Here is a 15,484-nt window from a genome sequence, read left to right as displayed (position 1 = left end):
TAGAAAAAAAACAAAACACACACATCAGGCACATCAAGTGTAAATGACCTGGGTGAGCAAACCACAAGGAACATGAAAAAATATACAGCAGAGTTTGTGTGAAGGTGACAGTTTCACAGCTAACCTCCATATCCTTTGTTTTGCCCTCCAGAGAGAGTTGTAGCTGGGCGATGATAGAATCTTTCTCCCTCAGTGATCTGTTCAGGTTATCTTCAACATCTTGCTTTGCTCTTTGCAGGTTCTTCAGAGTGTTTGCAAGATGCTGCAGCTCTATATCCTTCTCCTTGATAAGACTGTCAAAATTCTGTGAGGACAGAAACGACCATGCAAATGATCAGACTGAAGTCTAATACCCCTAAAACAACCTAATTACTGTGAAAGGCCTCAGTTTGATTTTTTCCCCAGTGAAACATGGGTAGCTACTCACATTGATGGTTTCCTCGTTATGAGAGAGCAAGTTATTGAGTCTATCTAGGTCTCTTTCCTTTTCTCTTAGCGACAGCTGCAGCTGGTGAATCTCATTGTCCTTTTCTTCAATGGCAGCAAATTTCTCATCCAGCGCTTGCTGTGAGAAAGCACACAGAGGAGAGTCAGAATCAAATTATAGTTGCTGTGGTGAGAAGCTTACACAGAAGAAATACTCACCTCCAGAGCCTTCTCCTTTTCTTTCAACCTTTGTCGCAGTTTGGAAAGCATAGTATCGTTACCTCCTGGACTTTTGCTTTGCTCAAGGTCCCTGACCATGTTTATGTACTCCTGATACAAACAGAAAAACATTAAGAAAAGCTATTCAATGGCGCAAAATATATAATAATAAAATAAATACATTGTTTTTATTATCTTTTGGTGTAGTCTGTATATATTTAGTGTTGATTTGTCACCTGTAGCTGCTGCTCTTTATCGGCTAAAGTGGACGTGAGACGCTGGATGGTGACCTCATGGGCCTGCAGTTTTCTTTTGGTTTGGTCCAGCAGTTCCTGGTACTGCTGCTCCAGAGCACTCTCCCTGTCCCCAATATCACCACTCATCTTTTTAAGCTGATTGTTTAGATCCTGAAGGAGAAAATAATGAAAACGAACAACGTCAGATAAAGGCTGATATCTGAACATAGACAAAAATACAGAAAAGAGGATTTAGAATGCCTGATGGCTTTGTTCTAAAAAAATAAAAATAAATTATAATTAGGAATATTCACTAGATGAGCTCTGTCCTCCGCTATCTTACATTTAGGGCTTTGTCTCCTTTTTTCTTCTGTTGTTGCAGGTCTTCCAGTTCCACCTCAAGCTGGTCCTTTGCCTGCTGCAGGTCAGCCAGCTCCTGCTCCTTCCTGTCAAGGGCACGCTGTAGTTTTTGGGCTTCAAGCACCTTGGAATGGTGTTCTCCCTGGAGTTGGGCTAACTCTGTTTGCTTTGCCATTAGCAGGTTTTGGTGCTCCTCTACTCCCTGAGGGAAATACACAAGAATGGTATACTTTTCAACATTCAGCAGTGACACTGATTTCTCAGCCATTAATCTGATCATATGAGGTGAAGAGTCGGTTCTCTATTAAAGGTGCATATGACATGCCTGGTATTTCTGCAGCTGGGCTTTATGTGCTGCCTCTCTAGCCTTGGCCAAAGCATCATCCCTGTCCTCAATCTCGTGGCACAGTTCTGCAATCTGTACAGCACACAGGAAAAAAACAGGTTGGTAAGAGAGAGCTTTGCATAACACAGAATAGTGATTGTGAAATTATAACAACTGCTGTGATACTCATAATGCATTCAGTTTTCTAATAAATGTATTCATCTCACCTCTTTTTCCTTTTCTCTGAGGACCTGTGTGAGCCCCTGGATTGTTTTGTCCCTCTTCAGAGCATTCTTCTTCTCAGAGTTCAGTTCATTCTCCTTCTCCTCCAACTTCCCTGATAGAGTCTGTTTACATAAAGTAATGAGTGATCTTGTTCAAAAATATTTGAATACAAATATGATATCTCCATATACCTTGTTCTGGTTCTGGGAATCCTCCAGTGTTTTTGTCATGTTCTCTCTGGTGCTTTTTGCCTGGTTGAGCTCTTCGGTCAGCAGTCTATTGACAGACTCCAATCGATTAATGTCACTCTTCTTCTCAGCAAATCCGGGGGAACACAAAAACAAGAATAAAAGAGACAGTTAATTGACATAAGCAAGTGTGTTTAGCAACAAAACTGTTGTATGTCACAGCTCATTACAAGTGCTCAAGTGGTTTGCTGAGCTGGGATTACCCAAAGGAACTACCTTCACTCTGACAGGAGTGTATTCATCATTAAATTCCTCTGTGAGGTCATGCAGTGACTTCCATTCTGCTTCTCTATGTCTGCGTTTGGCTTGGGTGTTAAGAGGACCAGCATTTAACCTCTTCAGGACAGGGATGTGGCTCCCTGCAGGGGCAGACAATTGCTGCCTGGAGATGCAGCGTAAGAGCTGGATCAGGTCAGAGATCACAGAGGGCTGGCTAGAGGAGCTGTGAAGCAGTGCTTTGGCCTGCACCTTTCCTCTTGAGCCATCATTGTTACCATATCTGGCAACAAACACTTTGGGCTCTCTTAGTCTTCGTTTGGGTGGAGGATCTGGAGGTATGTCTGAGGAAAAGTCTCGATTCAGTGACTGCAGCGATGTGGAGCGACCTTTGAATCCAGGTCTAGGCAGCGTGCCCTTACGCTGGACCAGGTCAAGGTACATGCTCTGAGAACGGTGACGTGTACCTCGGAGCCCGAAGTTCTTCATATAGCCATCCAGCCCTGCACCTGATCCCAGCCTGCTGCTTCGAAGGCTGGGGCGCCCAGGGAATGCCCCTTTACTGGCAATTCTATCCAGACTCACACATCTTCTCATGCGATTCTCCACGTGACTGATTCCACTTTCCCTGAAATGCAGTCCTTCATGTCCCAGCTGACCTGCAGTCTCATCATCAGGACTACCCAGCCCAGAGGACCTGAGCAGAGCCTTGGAGCTCTCCCTGTCGCTGCTCCCTGGGTTGTTTTTTTTGTAGATGTGGACGATGCACTGGATGAGGTGTTCTTTCTCTGCCTGTAGTTTCTGGATCTGACTGCTGTGTTCTTCCTGCAGTTGGCCGATGTTAACATCACATTGCACCACCTTCTCCAACTGGAACACACATTTCCCGCAGAGGAACTCTCCACGACCATCGCGAATCACCTCCCAGCCCAGCACATGGGACAGGATCACTTGTAGCTTTTTGTTTGCCGATGGGCTGAAGATCCAGCGACACTGGCTTCCCACGAGACGAACGCCACATATGCGACACGGGTCCCTCATGGCATCTCAGATCTTCCACACTCACCCATTTAAACGGAGTCCAAAAAATCTCTCACTGACACGCCAACTGCCCAGTGACTTAATGGCCATCAGCATGCCAGCCACAGAATAGCCATCTATCATTTTCTCTCATTGCACCAGCAAGCAAAGCAAATAGGAGAATGACTGAGCGCAAAGCACTATAAGCCATAAGCCTTAATAATCCCTGCTCCCGCCTCTATTCCACTCTCTCCCCCACACTTTCAATCAGATCAAATCCTTTCGGACTGCTGCAGTGATCTGCGTCGTGGCCAATGCCAGGCCATCTCTAGAAAACGTCCTCCCAAATGCTCCAACAAACACATTAGGCACAAAGGTTGGCTGCATGCAGGTGCCTCTCCAGGTGACTGGTGGTGATTGCAGCAGCCAATCGCGTGTACAGAAGTCCATCCTACCTGGCAGGACATGGAAAAATCCGCTTTGGGATTACAGTAGGTGTTTTCTGGCAACTATTGCTGTCTCGTTTTCCATTACACCGCTATCCTAGAGAGGCTATTGGAAGTCCTGCCAATCATCCCTGGAGGACACGTTTTCTCTGATCCTTTAAAATCCTGTGCAGTAAACGCAGCACAGTCAATTGTTTACTTGGATAAGAAAAACGCTAATAGATCATACTATTTTTTCCATTAATAAAGAAAGATGGCCAAAAATAACTCAGAGGAACTGTCTCCAGACAGCATGGTAATCCAGTCTTAACACCATGACCCGAGTCCAGACGTCAAGGCCAGAGGAACCAAGGACACTGCCCAACTAACAAGTTTTCCACTCCAGACATCAACAACACAGAACTTTTACCAGCAGCCTACAGAATGCATGGATGGTAGCTTTCAAACTGAATTGCATATTCTATAATCTACAACATTTTCTAAAGTAACAACAAGTGACATTAAATATTTCACCAATATTCCCAAAACAATAAAAATGCACCATCTGTTCAATCACCAACACCTTCATTTAATGATAAAGATATGACAGAATATTTAGCCCTGAAACCCACAAAATGCATAAAGGACATAGAGACAGAGATAAATGAATAATTTCTATGTAAAAGCTCCAATAAATAGGGTGCAAAAATGTATTGGAATGCCGAAATGGGCAAAAATAAGCAATTACTTCATATAGGTTACAAATATCAAACTAATGTCAGACAACTGTGGATTGAGGAATTTAAGTAGCAAAATCAGATTTGTAACTGTAACTGTGTGGCCTACTCCCCCTTTCACTGAGTGGTAGAATGATGTAAGTAAAACCAGCATTCGAGACAACACGCTGAAGCCCTTTACCACAACAAGTATGCAACGTCCCTATTGAGGCAGGGAACGAAAATAGAACTGAACAAGGAGACACGGAAAGGACAAAGGCAAGTCATAAAACATAGGAAAGAATATTTCCTGCGGGTCACCAGAACAACACTGACAATCCTGTGAGATCAGTAGCACCTGCTTTGTGTGACAGCAGGGAACTTTGCCTATGTGCATCTGGTGTCACTGAGTTTGAATGATCCAAAACATGAATGCACTGTTAAATAAATGAGCTTTTGGTGTGTGATAAGTCTTACTAGAAAGAAACACCGGAAAGAATGATTCACATAAAAGGTCTCCTAATTTACCAAGACAAGGACACAAGATCTCAAAAATATGAAGAGGTAGGACAGGCGAAAGCAGTATAAGTAGTCATTGCATAGGAGCAATTCAGTGACGCACACAGTTTTAGAGAGAAAGTGGACCAACCTGATGGTCTGGTGGTGTTTTATCCTTTTCTCTATGTAGCTCGTCCCTCAGTGCCTGAAAAACAGAGTTCACTCAGATGTCCATTCACATTGAAAATAGCACTATTTTATATATTAGTAAGAGACTGGAAATATAGTGACAATCGCTATAACTGTGTGCAAAAGATCAATACAACTTTCTAAAAACATTTTGTAACTATAGCTGAGTGTAACTAAGCTCTTAAACTCCACATCTTTATGAATATTTCAAATTCACACCTCAAGTTCCTGATCTTTCTTGGCTATGAGATCAGATAACTGTTTAACACTGTCAGCCGATGGTGCGTCTGTCTGTTGGTCTCTGCTGCCTCTCTGATGGATCGCAGCTTCCTGGTTCTTTAAAGTGATCTTGAGCTGCTCGATGACACTGGTATGAGTAAAAAAAACAATATTGGGAATGCTTTAGTTTTTATACGTTAAAATATGATAAATGTGTCCGTTTGTGGTCTGTGTTTATCTCCCTTTTCCCTACTTGTCCTTCTCCTGCAGGGCCTGCTGCAGATCTTGACCTGGGCTGGGGACAGGAACAGGAGTGAGGGTGCTTGGTGAACCCAGAGCCTGGAGCTGCTTCTCCATGTTTATATTTCTAAGCTTCTCCTGCTCAGCAATGGCAGCCATCTTCTCCACTTCTTCCTCGGCAGTTCGCAGACACTGTGAAGAGGCAAAAACACAGAATAAAACAACTTTAAAGCAATAATTACCCATGTTGCCCAACTCTGGATACCTCATTGCACTACATACAGTATTACTTTATGCTGTAACAAAACAATTTGTTTAGACAAATACTTCCTCTGCAGTTATTTTCCCCAACAAAAGTAAAAAAAACAACAGGCATCTGGGATGTCATGAGAGCAAAGAGAGCACTTTACTAGGGATGAAAACAAAAAAAAAAATACTGCTCCAAAGGACTTCAGTAAACTAATTTATTATCTGTGGCAAAAGTAACATTACATATCCACTCCAGTGATCAACAGACTAAAAAAATTCAGCTCACCTGCTCTAGATCAGCTATTCTTTTGTTACATGCATCTCTGAGAGCATCCATCTCTCTCTGAGCCTGCTCTCTCACACGATGGGGTTCTCCTGATTCTCGACCGGCCAGACTCTCCAACGCTTTGCTGAAAAATATTCACAGAAGAGATCAGATCATGTAAAACCTCGGTGCTGTTATCGTGTTTGTCTGAACTATTTAATTAGGATCAAATATGTAACTTTAGCTGACATTTAACCAGAGAAAGATACATACGATGCAGACACGAGGAGCTCCTGTTTCTCTGCCAGCTCTCTCTTCATAGATTCCAACTCCACCTTCAGCTCAATGTTCTGTAAAGAGACAAGATTTTTAGCACAAATGCACATCTGGAGCGATCGCAAAAAGGAAAGCTCAAAAAAACAAAAAAACCTTAGAGGTTGTTCTGACAGTTGAATTCTTAATTTAACAAAAAAAAAAAAGCCAAAGTGCAAAACTTCTGTCTAACCTTTCTGGCTGTAAGGGGAATTACATTGTCGATGCATCTTTATGATGTACGCCTCGCCATTTCTTCCTTCTTTTATAGACTGTAATCCTTCCTCTTTCTTCCTCCTTCTGCCATACTCCTAGTTGCTGTACCCTACTCTGTTGCTACAGTTGCTCCCCTCTTTAGCTCTAGAAAACCAGCCACTGATGTGAAAAGTCTTGCTACATGTGCACCGGCCTGGGAATGCCACCAAACACACCAGATTTAAAACATCAGTCCACTGAAAAATACAAAGAGATTGGCCTGCTGCTGGTTTAGCAATGGCTAATGGATGGTCATTTATATGTAGAAGTCTCCCATTCTAGCCTGGAGACACCTCAAGGTTTATCTTGGAGTGTGTACATAAAGATAACATTCCTAAATGATACTGCACTTCTCAAATTTAATCCAAAAAAGAGACACAAATGGTCCTAATGAAACCAGAGACCAGGAGATTCCAATGTGCTTATATCTGACTCCAAAAGAGCTGCAACAATGAAACAGCAAGGTTGCTGTTCTAAGACCATAAATGTGGTATTCTGGTTGAATAAAAGCCAGCTGTTCTTGCTGCTTAAGTTGTGATCTCATTTAGGACCAATTGGAAACACTGAGTCACATTAAACATGGCACTGAAGTGGTCACTTAAATGTAAGACATACAGACAGATGCACATTTAAATGTTTTAATCAAATACAACACCGTTTTGAATATGTCCTCGGTAGAGTCATCACATTTCTGCTGCATCCGCTCCTCCATGAAGTAAATGCGCAGCTTCAGGTTGAAGTTCTCTTTCTTCAGGGCTGTGATTTGCTGGGGATGAGTGTAACAAAAACATGTCAACATACAGGGAAACAGCTGAACAAATAACACCTGTGATGAAAAAGTTGCAATAAAATATGTTAGTACCCGTCTAGCCCCAAATTAAACGGATGCATTTCCTTTACTCTTTATAGGAAAAGAGAACAACGTTTAGAACAAATAATTAAGGTCTAAGAATAACAGGATTTGAGCATTTCATCTGTGGAGCAAAGCAGGGCGATGTGTTTACATGGCAGAAAGGGGCCATGTGTATGGTTATTTTTAAAATGAAGGGAGGCCCTCATGCTTGTATGTGTGTTTGCGTGCTTGTGTGTGTGAAGTAGACTGTGCATCATTGTGCTCCAGGCTCAGAACAGCATACATCTGGTAATGGGGGTTGGGTAGACTGTCAGTGGGAGGAGGTACAAGTCTGGACCCCTCTGTTAACCTCTAATCATGCAGCCAGCCAGGCAGCACAATCCCAAAATCTGAGCATGCATTCCATTCAAATGCTGAAATATAGGCTTCAGCCCACCTCAGTCCTCCTCATCCTCCTCCTACACACAAACTTCATCACTAAAATCTCCATAAATGGTCAGTGTGGCTTGGTTTTAGGCAGACGGAGGATCAGGTTAATTTTCTATTTGTTGTTGCAGTGTAAAATTAAACTGCATGCCTCGTACCAACAAGCTCAGTGTTTCAGTGTATTAATAATTAAGTGTTTTAAGAAACAAATTACAACACAAGGTCATCACTATCAGTTCAGCTATATGTTATATATAAAATATAGAGTTGGCAGTCATCACTCACATTCTCATAGTCCTTCATGGTGAGAGCTTTGATAGGGGACATCTTGTCAGGGAAGGACGGAGCTGCAAGACAACAAGAAAGTCTTATTAATTCAAGGCACAACTGCAATATATTACGTGCAGCATAGAGAACCATCCCTGATTATAAGAATGACTCATGCTTTCTGCTTTCAGATTCATCTTTATCTTGAAAGTGATAAAGAGAAAGAGAAAGGAGTCATGTTTTTCACAGCAGAGGCATTAGAAGTACAGCTTCTGGAGAGCTTCCCTGTTTAGACCAGTTGAAAGCAGCCAACGGCTGATCATGTAACACTAGTCAACAACACATTTCACAACACTAACTCCTGAGTCATAGTTTGCTGATGGTTAAAAGGAAGGGCTCCATCAACCATCACTCTTAGGGTAAAAATTACGTGTTTATGTACATTTCATTTAGAATTTTTGAAGACATTACTTTAATCTTTGCCTTCGAAGCATGTTAATGGTTTCGAGATAAACACAGATCTACGCTATATTGGTATTCATGACTCTTACATCATTAGTCCCATAATTCCTACATCTTCCTGTTGCCTACTACCATGGATGGAACTAAAACCTCAAAGTTTGTTCTAACTTCTACAATTAAAGAATTAGTTCGGCTATTTTACTGTATGCCTTATTTTTCTTCGTTCTACAATCCTGATCAGAAATGTCCAGTTTACAATTAATGCTGTATGAAATGTCAATAAGAAATTGCGGTTAAGGACAACTGATAAACAAGATACTAATGCAAGACAGCATAATATCTCAGAACCTGAAATAATCTGCTAGGACGTGTGGGTGAAAATCCATGAATCAAGAAGAGGAAGCCTCTAGCTGGCTCCAAAAAGCATTTAAATCTGCCAAAGGGGGGTTCTTTGCACATGCCATGACTATCTTTGTTTGTTTTTTCTTCAACATCATTGAATAAAATGAAACCGTGCATTAACATTTGAAGAACGTTTCTCTATTGATGTCTGATTGGTGCAGGGATTGTATTTTACTTCAAAAATCAGCAAAATATAGAATTTACCCTACATGTGCTCAAACCTTTGCAGAAGTCTATACTGTATACTGATGACAAACTCTGATTAGATTTTTCTGCCTTTTCTATAATAATGTTGTTGAATAATGTATTTAAGTATTTCTCTGACATTACCACATACGGTAATAAAAAGTAATTGTGTTCTTTTGTTGAACCATCAATTCATAATACAGTTATTGTGGCTGAGCGTCTCTATACATCTGTCCACACAACTGACTTGACAAAAAGCCACAGATGCTGCCCTATAAATTAGCTGCTTACTAGCTTGCACGTAGTCCTGTGTATATTGTTGGCACACAACAAGAGCAGTGAAATAGAAATGGTTTTAGCCGATTGTCATTCAGCTAGTCCCTTGTCACCGCTTTGAAGACAAAACTGTGGGAGGTCACAGCAACGATTCAACAGCAGTGATAATTAATACATGTGGGAGCAAGACAATGAACAGAGGGAAAACATAAAATAGTCTGACTGTACCTGTCATGCTGTCTGTGGAATATTCTCCAGCATTTAGGGAGTCTGGCAGTCTGCAGCTGAGAAGAAAATCATTTGTTAGTGAAGCATCCTAGTGCTGTGAATATTTGGAAACATTATATTTTAACACTCAACAAAAATAATTCATATTTTTAAAAGAAATCCCAGAAACAAAATCAAGCTCTGCCTTCTATTCCAGCTCACTGTGCACATATACACTGAATATTATGGTTTTCAAAAAACACAAATACATGGTGTTCATGTATTACTCACGCTGGCCAGTTCCACTGAGCCCTAAGGACGCTCCATAAATAGCTTAAGAATGACTCTCTGCTTCATTTACATCCACTCTGGCAGCGAGTGTGTGTGTGTGTGTGTGACCATGTGCCAGTGGCAGCCTAGCTCTCATGTTCAGATAGAAAGGAGGAGAGAAAAACAGAGAAACCAGTGGACGGAGAGGGCTTTCATTGTCAGACAAGTAGAGTACTGTGGCTCTGATCAGCAAAGCATCACACAGTGATGGGACAGTGGCGTCACTCTCAGTCACAGTACAATGCACCTAACATCAGCAGCACACATCTGGATCACAATGCCATGTCATTTAAGGAATCAGGGATGCCCTGCCACAAAACAAGTGTGTATAACAACTAACAAATATCAATTATCACTTGTGTTAATGGCATTTGTTAAATTTTGTATTTATTTTTATTTAACCAGGAAAAGGCTCATTGACATTAAAAATCTTCTTTTCAATCTCTTTTTTAAACAATCATTTTTCCTGATGAATATGGGCGGGAAATAACTTGCATAAACAAGAACTAATTTAGTTCCAAGCTCATGTTCCTCGACCCTGACCTTTGTTTCTAATAATACTAGGTTCAGCATTGAATAACTTCCTCCCATATCTCCCCTGTCATTAAACACATCTCTACTGCTTTTCTACTACATACTTTTTAAAAGGATTCTAAAACCACAGAGTTAAATATGAGCACATTTCATATCAGAATATTGGCATGCAAGGTGCTGCTTGTATATAGTACTGAAGAATGTCTGAACAAATTAGTGGTCAATTGGGTTTTCAATGGCCAATGGAAAAAAAATTGAGAGCATCGGTGGCCAGTGGCTGATATATATTGCAGATATCACGCTGCAGTTATTGTTGCATCTGATAAAATACAACACAATAATAAAATGATTAATAACAAATGGGATATGAAATTGCTGAATTTAAATAAACATCTTCACTGTCTCTGTATATTTCAGTAGATCTGCACTGTCTAAGCTTTGTATTTAAAAAGAACAAAACTAAATATCAAAAAAAATTATAGTTAGTGACATATGACGTTGCAGTAGGACTGAACAATGAATCAATTTCAAATAAAAATTGTGATGCACTTTGCAAAGGTTAAAGTTTGGGATCTACAGTGGAAACCAGAAGTTTACATGCAATGTATAAAAAGACAAAACCTTTTTTTCCTCACTGTTTGACATGAAATCAGACTAAAATTTCCTGTTTTAGGTCCCTTAGGATTATCAACTTTTTTTTAAAATTATTTACTAAATGCCAGAATAATGAGAGAGATATTTTTTAGAGAATTTTCTATTACTTTCTTCAAAGTCAGAAGTTTACATATACTAAGATTACTATGCTTTCAAACTGTTTGTGAAAGCCCAGATGGTGATGTCATGGATTTGGAAGCTTTTGATAGGCTAACTGACAACATTTGAGTTAATTGGAGGCACACCTGTGGATGTATTTTACAGCACCCCCCAAACACACGGCTTCCTTTTGTGACAACATGGAAAATCTAATGAAATCAGCCAAGATATCAGGAAGAGAATTATGAACCTCCACATGTCTGGTTCATCCTTGGGTACAATTTCCAGATGCCTGAAGGTTCCACATTCATCTGTTCAAACAATTATACCCAAGTATAAACACCATGGAAATGTCCAGTCATCATACTGCTCAGGAAGGAGACGGGTGCTGTGACCCAGAGATGAAGTGTTTTGGTGAGAAATGTGTGTATCAACCACAAAACATAAGGCAAAAGACCTTGTAAGATGCTGCTGAAGCTGGTAGCAGAGTGTCATTATCCACAGTGAAATAAGTCCTGTACCGACATGGGCTGAAAGGATGCTCAGAGAGGAGGAAGACATTACTCCAAAAGCAACATGAAAAAGTCAGATTACAGTTTGCAAATGCACACAGGGACAAAGACTTCTATTTTTGGGGACATGTGGTCCTGTGGTCTGATGAAACTAAAATTGAACTGTTTGGCCAAAATGACCATCGTTACATGTGGAGGAAAATGGAGGAAGCAAATGGTTCTTCCAAATGGACAATGACCCTAAACATACCGCCAAATTAGTTACAAAGTGGCTTCAGGACAACAAAGTCAATGTTTTGGAGTGGCCATCACAAAGCCCTGATCTCAATTTTGAAGAAAATTTGTGATCAGAGCTGAAAAGACGTGTGGAGCAAGACAGCCAACAAACCTGACTCAGTTCCACCAGTTCTGTCAGGAGGAATGGGCCAGAATTCTAGCAAACTATTGTGAGAAGCTTGTGGAAGGAAACCCAAAATGTTTGACCCAAGTCATACAGTCTAAAGGCAATGCTACTAAATACTGAGGAAATGTATGTAAACTTCTGACTTTGAAGAAAGTAATACAAGATTCTCTAAAAAAAATCTCTCTCTCATTATTTTGGCATTTAGCAAATAGAAATAATTTTGGTAATCCTAACTGACCTAAAACAGTAAACGTTAAGTCTGATTTAATTTCAAACAGTGAGAAAAAAAAGGCTATATGTCTTTTTACACTGTGTATATAAACTTCTGGTTTTAACTGTATATTAATGCTGCATGTTTGACCGAGCATGTTAACTGTATCATCAGTCATTTAACAAACTCATACCTCCATGTGTGGCAATCATGCTATTGATGAAGGCTCCCTTGTCAATGCTCCATTACATTTAAAAGCTATCACATAGCAAATTTTGAACGTAACTTGGCTGGTATCTCAAATCAAACTGCAACATCTGCCAGAAAACTTGCAATTAGATGCTTTCTCCAAGTTGTTTAGCTCAATATTGCAGCAGGCATACAGGCATTTCCTGTTGTTAATGCACTTTGATGTGCTGTTGTGTTCAGATTTACAGATCAAAGCTCATATGCACCATAGAAATAACATATTATCTGTGGTGGATAGTGAGGATCTAATAACTGGTGCAGACTGACCCCACACAGCCCCTGTTATCCATCCTCCTGTAACTGGCTGACGATGTCAAAATGCCATTTAACCAGCACAATTATTTGACCTACTGATTGATCCATTTGCAACTAAGTGTAAATTACTTCTTTGTAAACCTGAGATTTTACCATAAAAACTTGAGATGAGTCAGATAAATATGACCCTGTACCCATTCTGTCCACTTCCAATCTTTTCCCAGGGTTTCTGTGATTCTGGGAACTCTGAATATCGCTGCTAGAAATACACTGTAATTATAGCCTCTACAGTATCAGACTGCAACCATAATGACACTGCTCTTTCTCATCTTTGTTTTGCTTTGACACCCTGCAGTGCAAACACTACAAAGTCAACCAACAAGAAGCAACACAACAGTCCATGACAGTGGAGAAAAGTGAAAATGCAACGTAACCTGACATTCAGGTCAGCTTCTAGACCCTGAACAAGAAAAAAAAAACCCTTTCATTTCACAGTGTTAAAACATTAGTTGCTGATCAAAGTATTAGTTCCCACAGGCGCATGATATGTTTCCACAAAACACCGAAAGTCATTAAAACTGTGTTGACAATTATTGCATCACTGAGGTTTCACATGCCAAGCAACCCCTTCCTGTGTTAATGGAGAGGAAACACTCTACGACAGGAGCTGCGATAAGAAACGCAAACATGTGAAACAACCTCCATAGAAATCATCTCAAACGAAACTCTATTATAAAGAATCAAAACGTTACAACTGGCCCGTGGCAGTGTTACAGTTTGTCAGATCTGTAGTTGTAGTAACCTCTACAGAACCCAGTGGAAACAATGTCAGAGCTTGTAAACAGTGACTTCCTCTTTTTCTCACTTTGTTCAGCTGCTACTGGCCAACATGGAGGCAGCACAACTGACAACATCACCTACAGTAATGAATAAAAAGACATCGTGAACTGTAGCAACTAACAGCAAACAAGTCATACTTTCGAAACTGAAATAGTGAAGTGAATCAGGTTTCAGAATTACCGAATAAGTAATTCACACCACACATATCAGCTAACATCTTGGATTACTGAGGCACGCTTACCACCTGGATGACCGCTTCAAAGCAGAACACAGCTGGGCTAGGGTCATTTAAAAGGAAACTAACAAGGGAGCACTACACAATCTAAACGCATAGATGCTAGCTTTCCAGTGGAGCAATAACAAGAAGCTCTAAACTAGCCAAGAAGCACTAACCAGCAGATAATGCACGGTTCACCTACCACAATCACATCCTTCTCTCAATCCATGGAGAGCAAGCGGAAAAAAAATAAATATAACAAAAAAAAATAAACACAACATATTAAGTCCACATTTTGTAGACAGAGTGCAGGAGACGTCGCTGCTGCAGTCTGAACCCAGTGTCTCACATAATTTCCGCTTTTTTTCTCTCACTCTGGATGACAGGTCAAACAGCCGACCTACCAGAGGCAGTAATATCACAGCAACATCCAATGATCTGAACATGATCTATAACGGTAATAACTACTTATAGACGGTAAGTGGCAGGCTTTCTGCACCCCTGTTTACATACACTGCACTTTTCATGGAGGCTGGGTTCTTTTTTTGTGTGTGTTTTCTTATTTAAATTTTCTGGGTCAGCTATGTGATACTTGCACCGTTACTACACTGCTGTAATCACATTATGTTTAAGCCGTCATTAGCAGGTTTTGATTGAACGATTTACCAAAATGCCGAACGTTAGCATGAATAATATTTTCAGTTTAGTCAGTGAAATGTTTTCCTGCAGACAATAAAGCAACCTGACGTGAAGCTTACTGTGCACACAACCACTAATACAGCACATGACTGGCTAGATTGGCTGCACTGGTTTGGTTTTTTTTCCCAGCAAATACCGAAAGCGATAATAAAGATCCCAACGTGATGTTATAAATATACATGTACACATGATCGTCCAAATGTCGGGTGTACGAACGTCACTGTAAAAAATAAATAAATAAACGAGAGTCAACAACACGAGTTTAAATGTTCTAACACTAGTGTCCTTGATCTAGCGCAGCACTCCTTCATGTTTTCTTTATAAACAAAAGTTATTTCTTACGAAGCCTAAGGCTATAACAGATGTTTTATGTGGATAAATATTGGTGGTGTACCTAAAGAGGCTTAATTCGGTGACGTTTTCTATTTAAAGCAAGTCATTCCGAGTGTATCTGTGTACTCTGGGCCCATGTAGCGGTAACGAAATAAATGACTGGTTTCGGATTAGTGCGTTAGCTAAAACATAAAGCAATGCTCTTGCATGCTAGCGTTAGCTCGCTAGCTGCAGCTGACAGTTTTACCTTCCGTTGATGTCAACGGGGAGCGTCAGATCGTCCCCCACGACGGAATCCATTACAGCGGTTCACTTATTGTCTATTCTCGCCACAAAAATATGACATTTTACCGACTAGAGGCGACGGAAACTCCGAAAAGCGGGACGGAATTCAAAATAGTCCAGGCTACCGCCATCATGATATGG

At 40.6% G+C, this 15,484-nt stretch overlaps 1 protein-coding gene across 6 annotated transcripts in view; it reads right to left on the bottom strand.

The window, feature by feature from the left end:
- cdk5rap2 (CDK5 regulatory subunit associated protein 2) overlaps positions 1 to 15,484 on the bottom strand; it is a 36,088-nt gene extending 20,604 nt beyond the window's left edge. For 4 of the 6 annotated variants that reach the window (XM_008300601.1, XM_008300605.1, XM_008300602.1 and 1 more), the window contains exons 1-17: positions 15,306 to 15,484; positions 9,744 to 9,799; positions 8,208 to 8,269; positions 7,299 to 7,409; positions 6,350 to 6,426; positions 6,098 to 6,221; positions 5,576 to 5,754; positions 5,323 to 5,470; positions 5,066 to 5,119; positions 1,983 to 2,102; positions 1,794 to 1,913; positions 1,567 to 1,659; positions 1,225 to 1,443; positions 882 to 1,052; positions 646 to 756; positions 428 to 565; positions 125 to 304 (exon numbers count right to left, since the gene is read on the bottom strand). In XM_008300601.1, coding sequence (XP_008298823.1) covers positions 125 to 304; positions 428 to 565; positions 646 to 756; positions 882 to 1,052; positions 1,225 to 1,443; positions 1,567 to 1,659; positions 1,794 to 1,913; positions 1,983 to 2,102; positions 5,066 to 5,119; positions 5,323 to 5,470; positions 5,576 to 5,754; positions 6,098 to 6,221; positions 6,350 to 6,426; positions 7,299 to 7,409; positions 8,208 to 8,269; positions 9,744 to 9,799; positions 15,306 to 15,358 — 2,016 coding nt within the window. In that variant the 5' untranslated portion in view covers positions 15,359 to 15,484. Of the gene's footprint in view, positions 1 to 124; positions 305 to 427; positions 566 to 645; positions 757 to 881; positions 1,053 to 1,224; positions 1,444 to 1,566; positions 1,660 to 1,793; positions 1,914 to 1,982; positions 2,103 to 5,065; positions 5,120 to 5,322; positions 5,471 to 5,575; positions 5,755 to 6,097; positions 6,222 to 6,349; positions 6,427 to 7,298; positions 7,410 to 8,207; positions 8,270 to 9,743; positions 9,800 to 10,013; positions 10,745 to 14,228; positions 14,377 to 15,305 lie in introns of those variants that run through there. The other 2 variants (XM_008300603.1, XM_008300604.1) reach the window with 2 other exon arrangements.

This window comes from Stegastes partitus, unplaced genomic scaffold (assembly GCF_000690725.1).
Source record: "Stegastes partitus isolate 25-593 unplaced genomic scaffold, Stegastes_partitus-1.0.2 Scaffold1564, whole genome shotgun sequence".
Lineage (NCBI taxonomy): Eukaryota > Metazoa > Chordata > Actinopteri > Pomacentridae > Stegastes > Stegastes partitus.
Note: the sequence above shows the minus strand (reverse complement) of the source record. Positions and strands in the feature narration are given on the sequence as shown.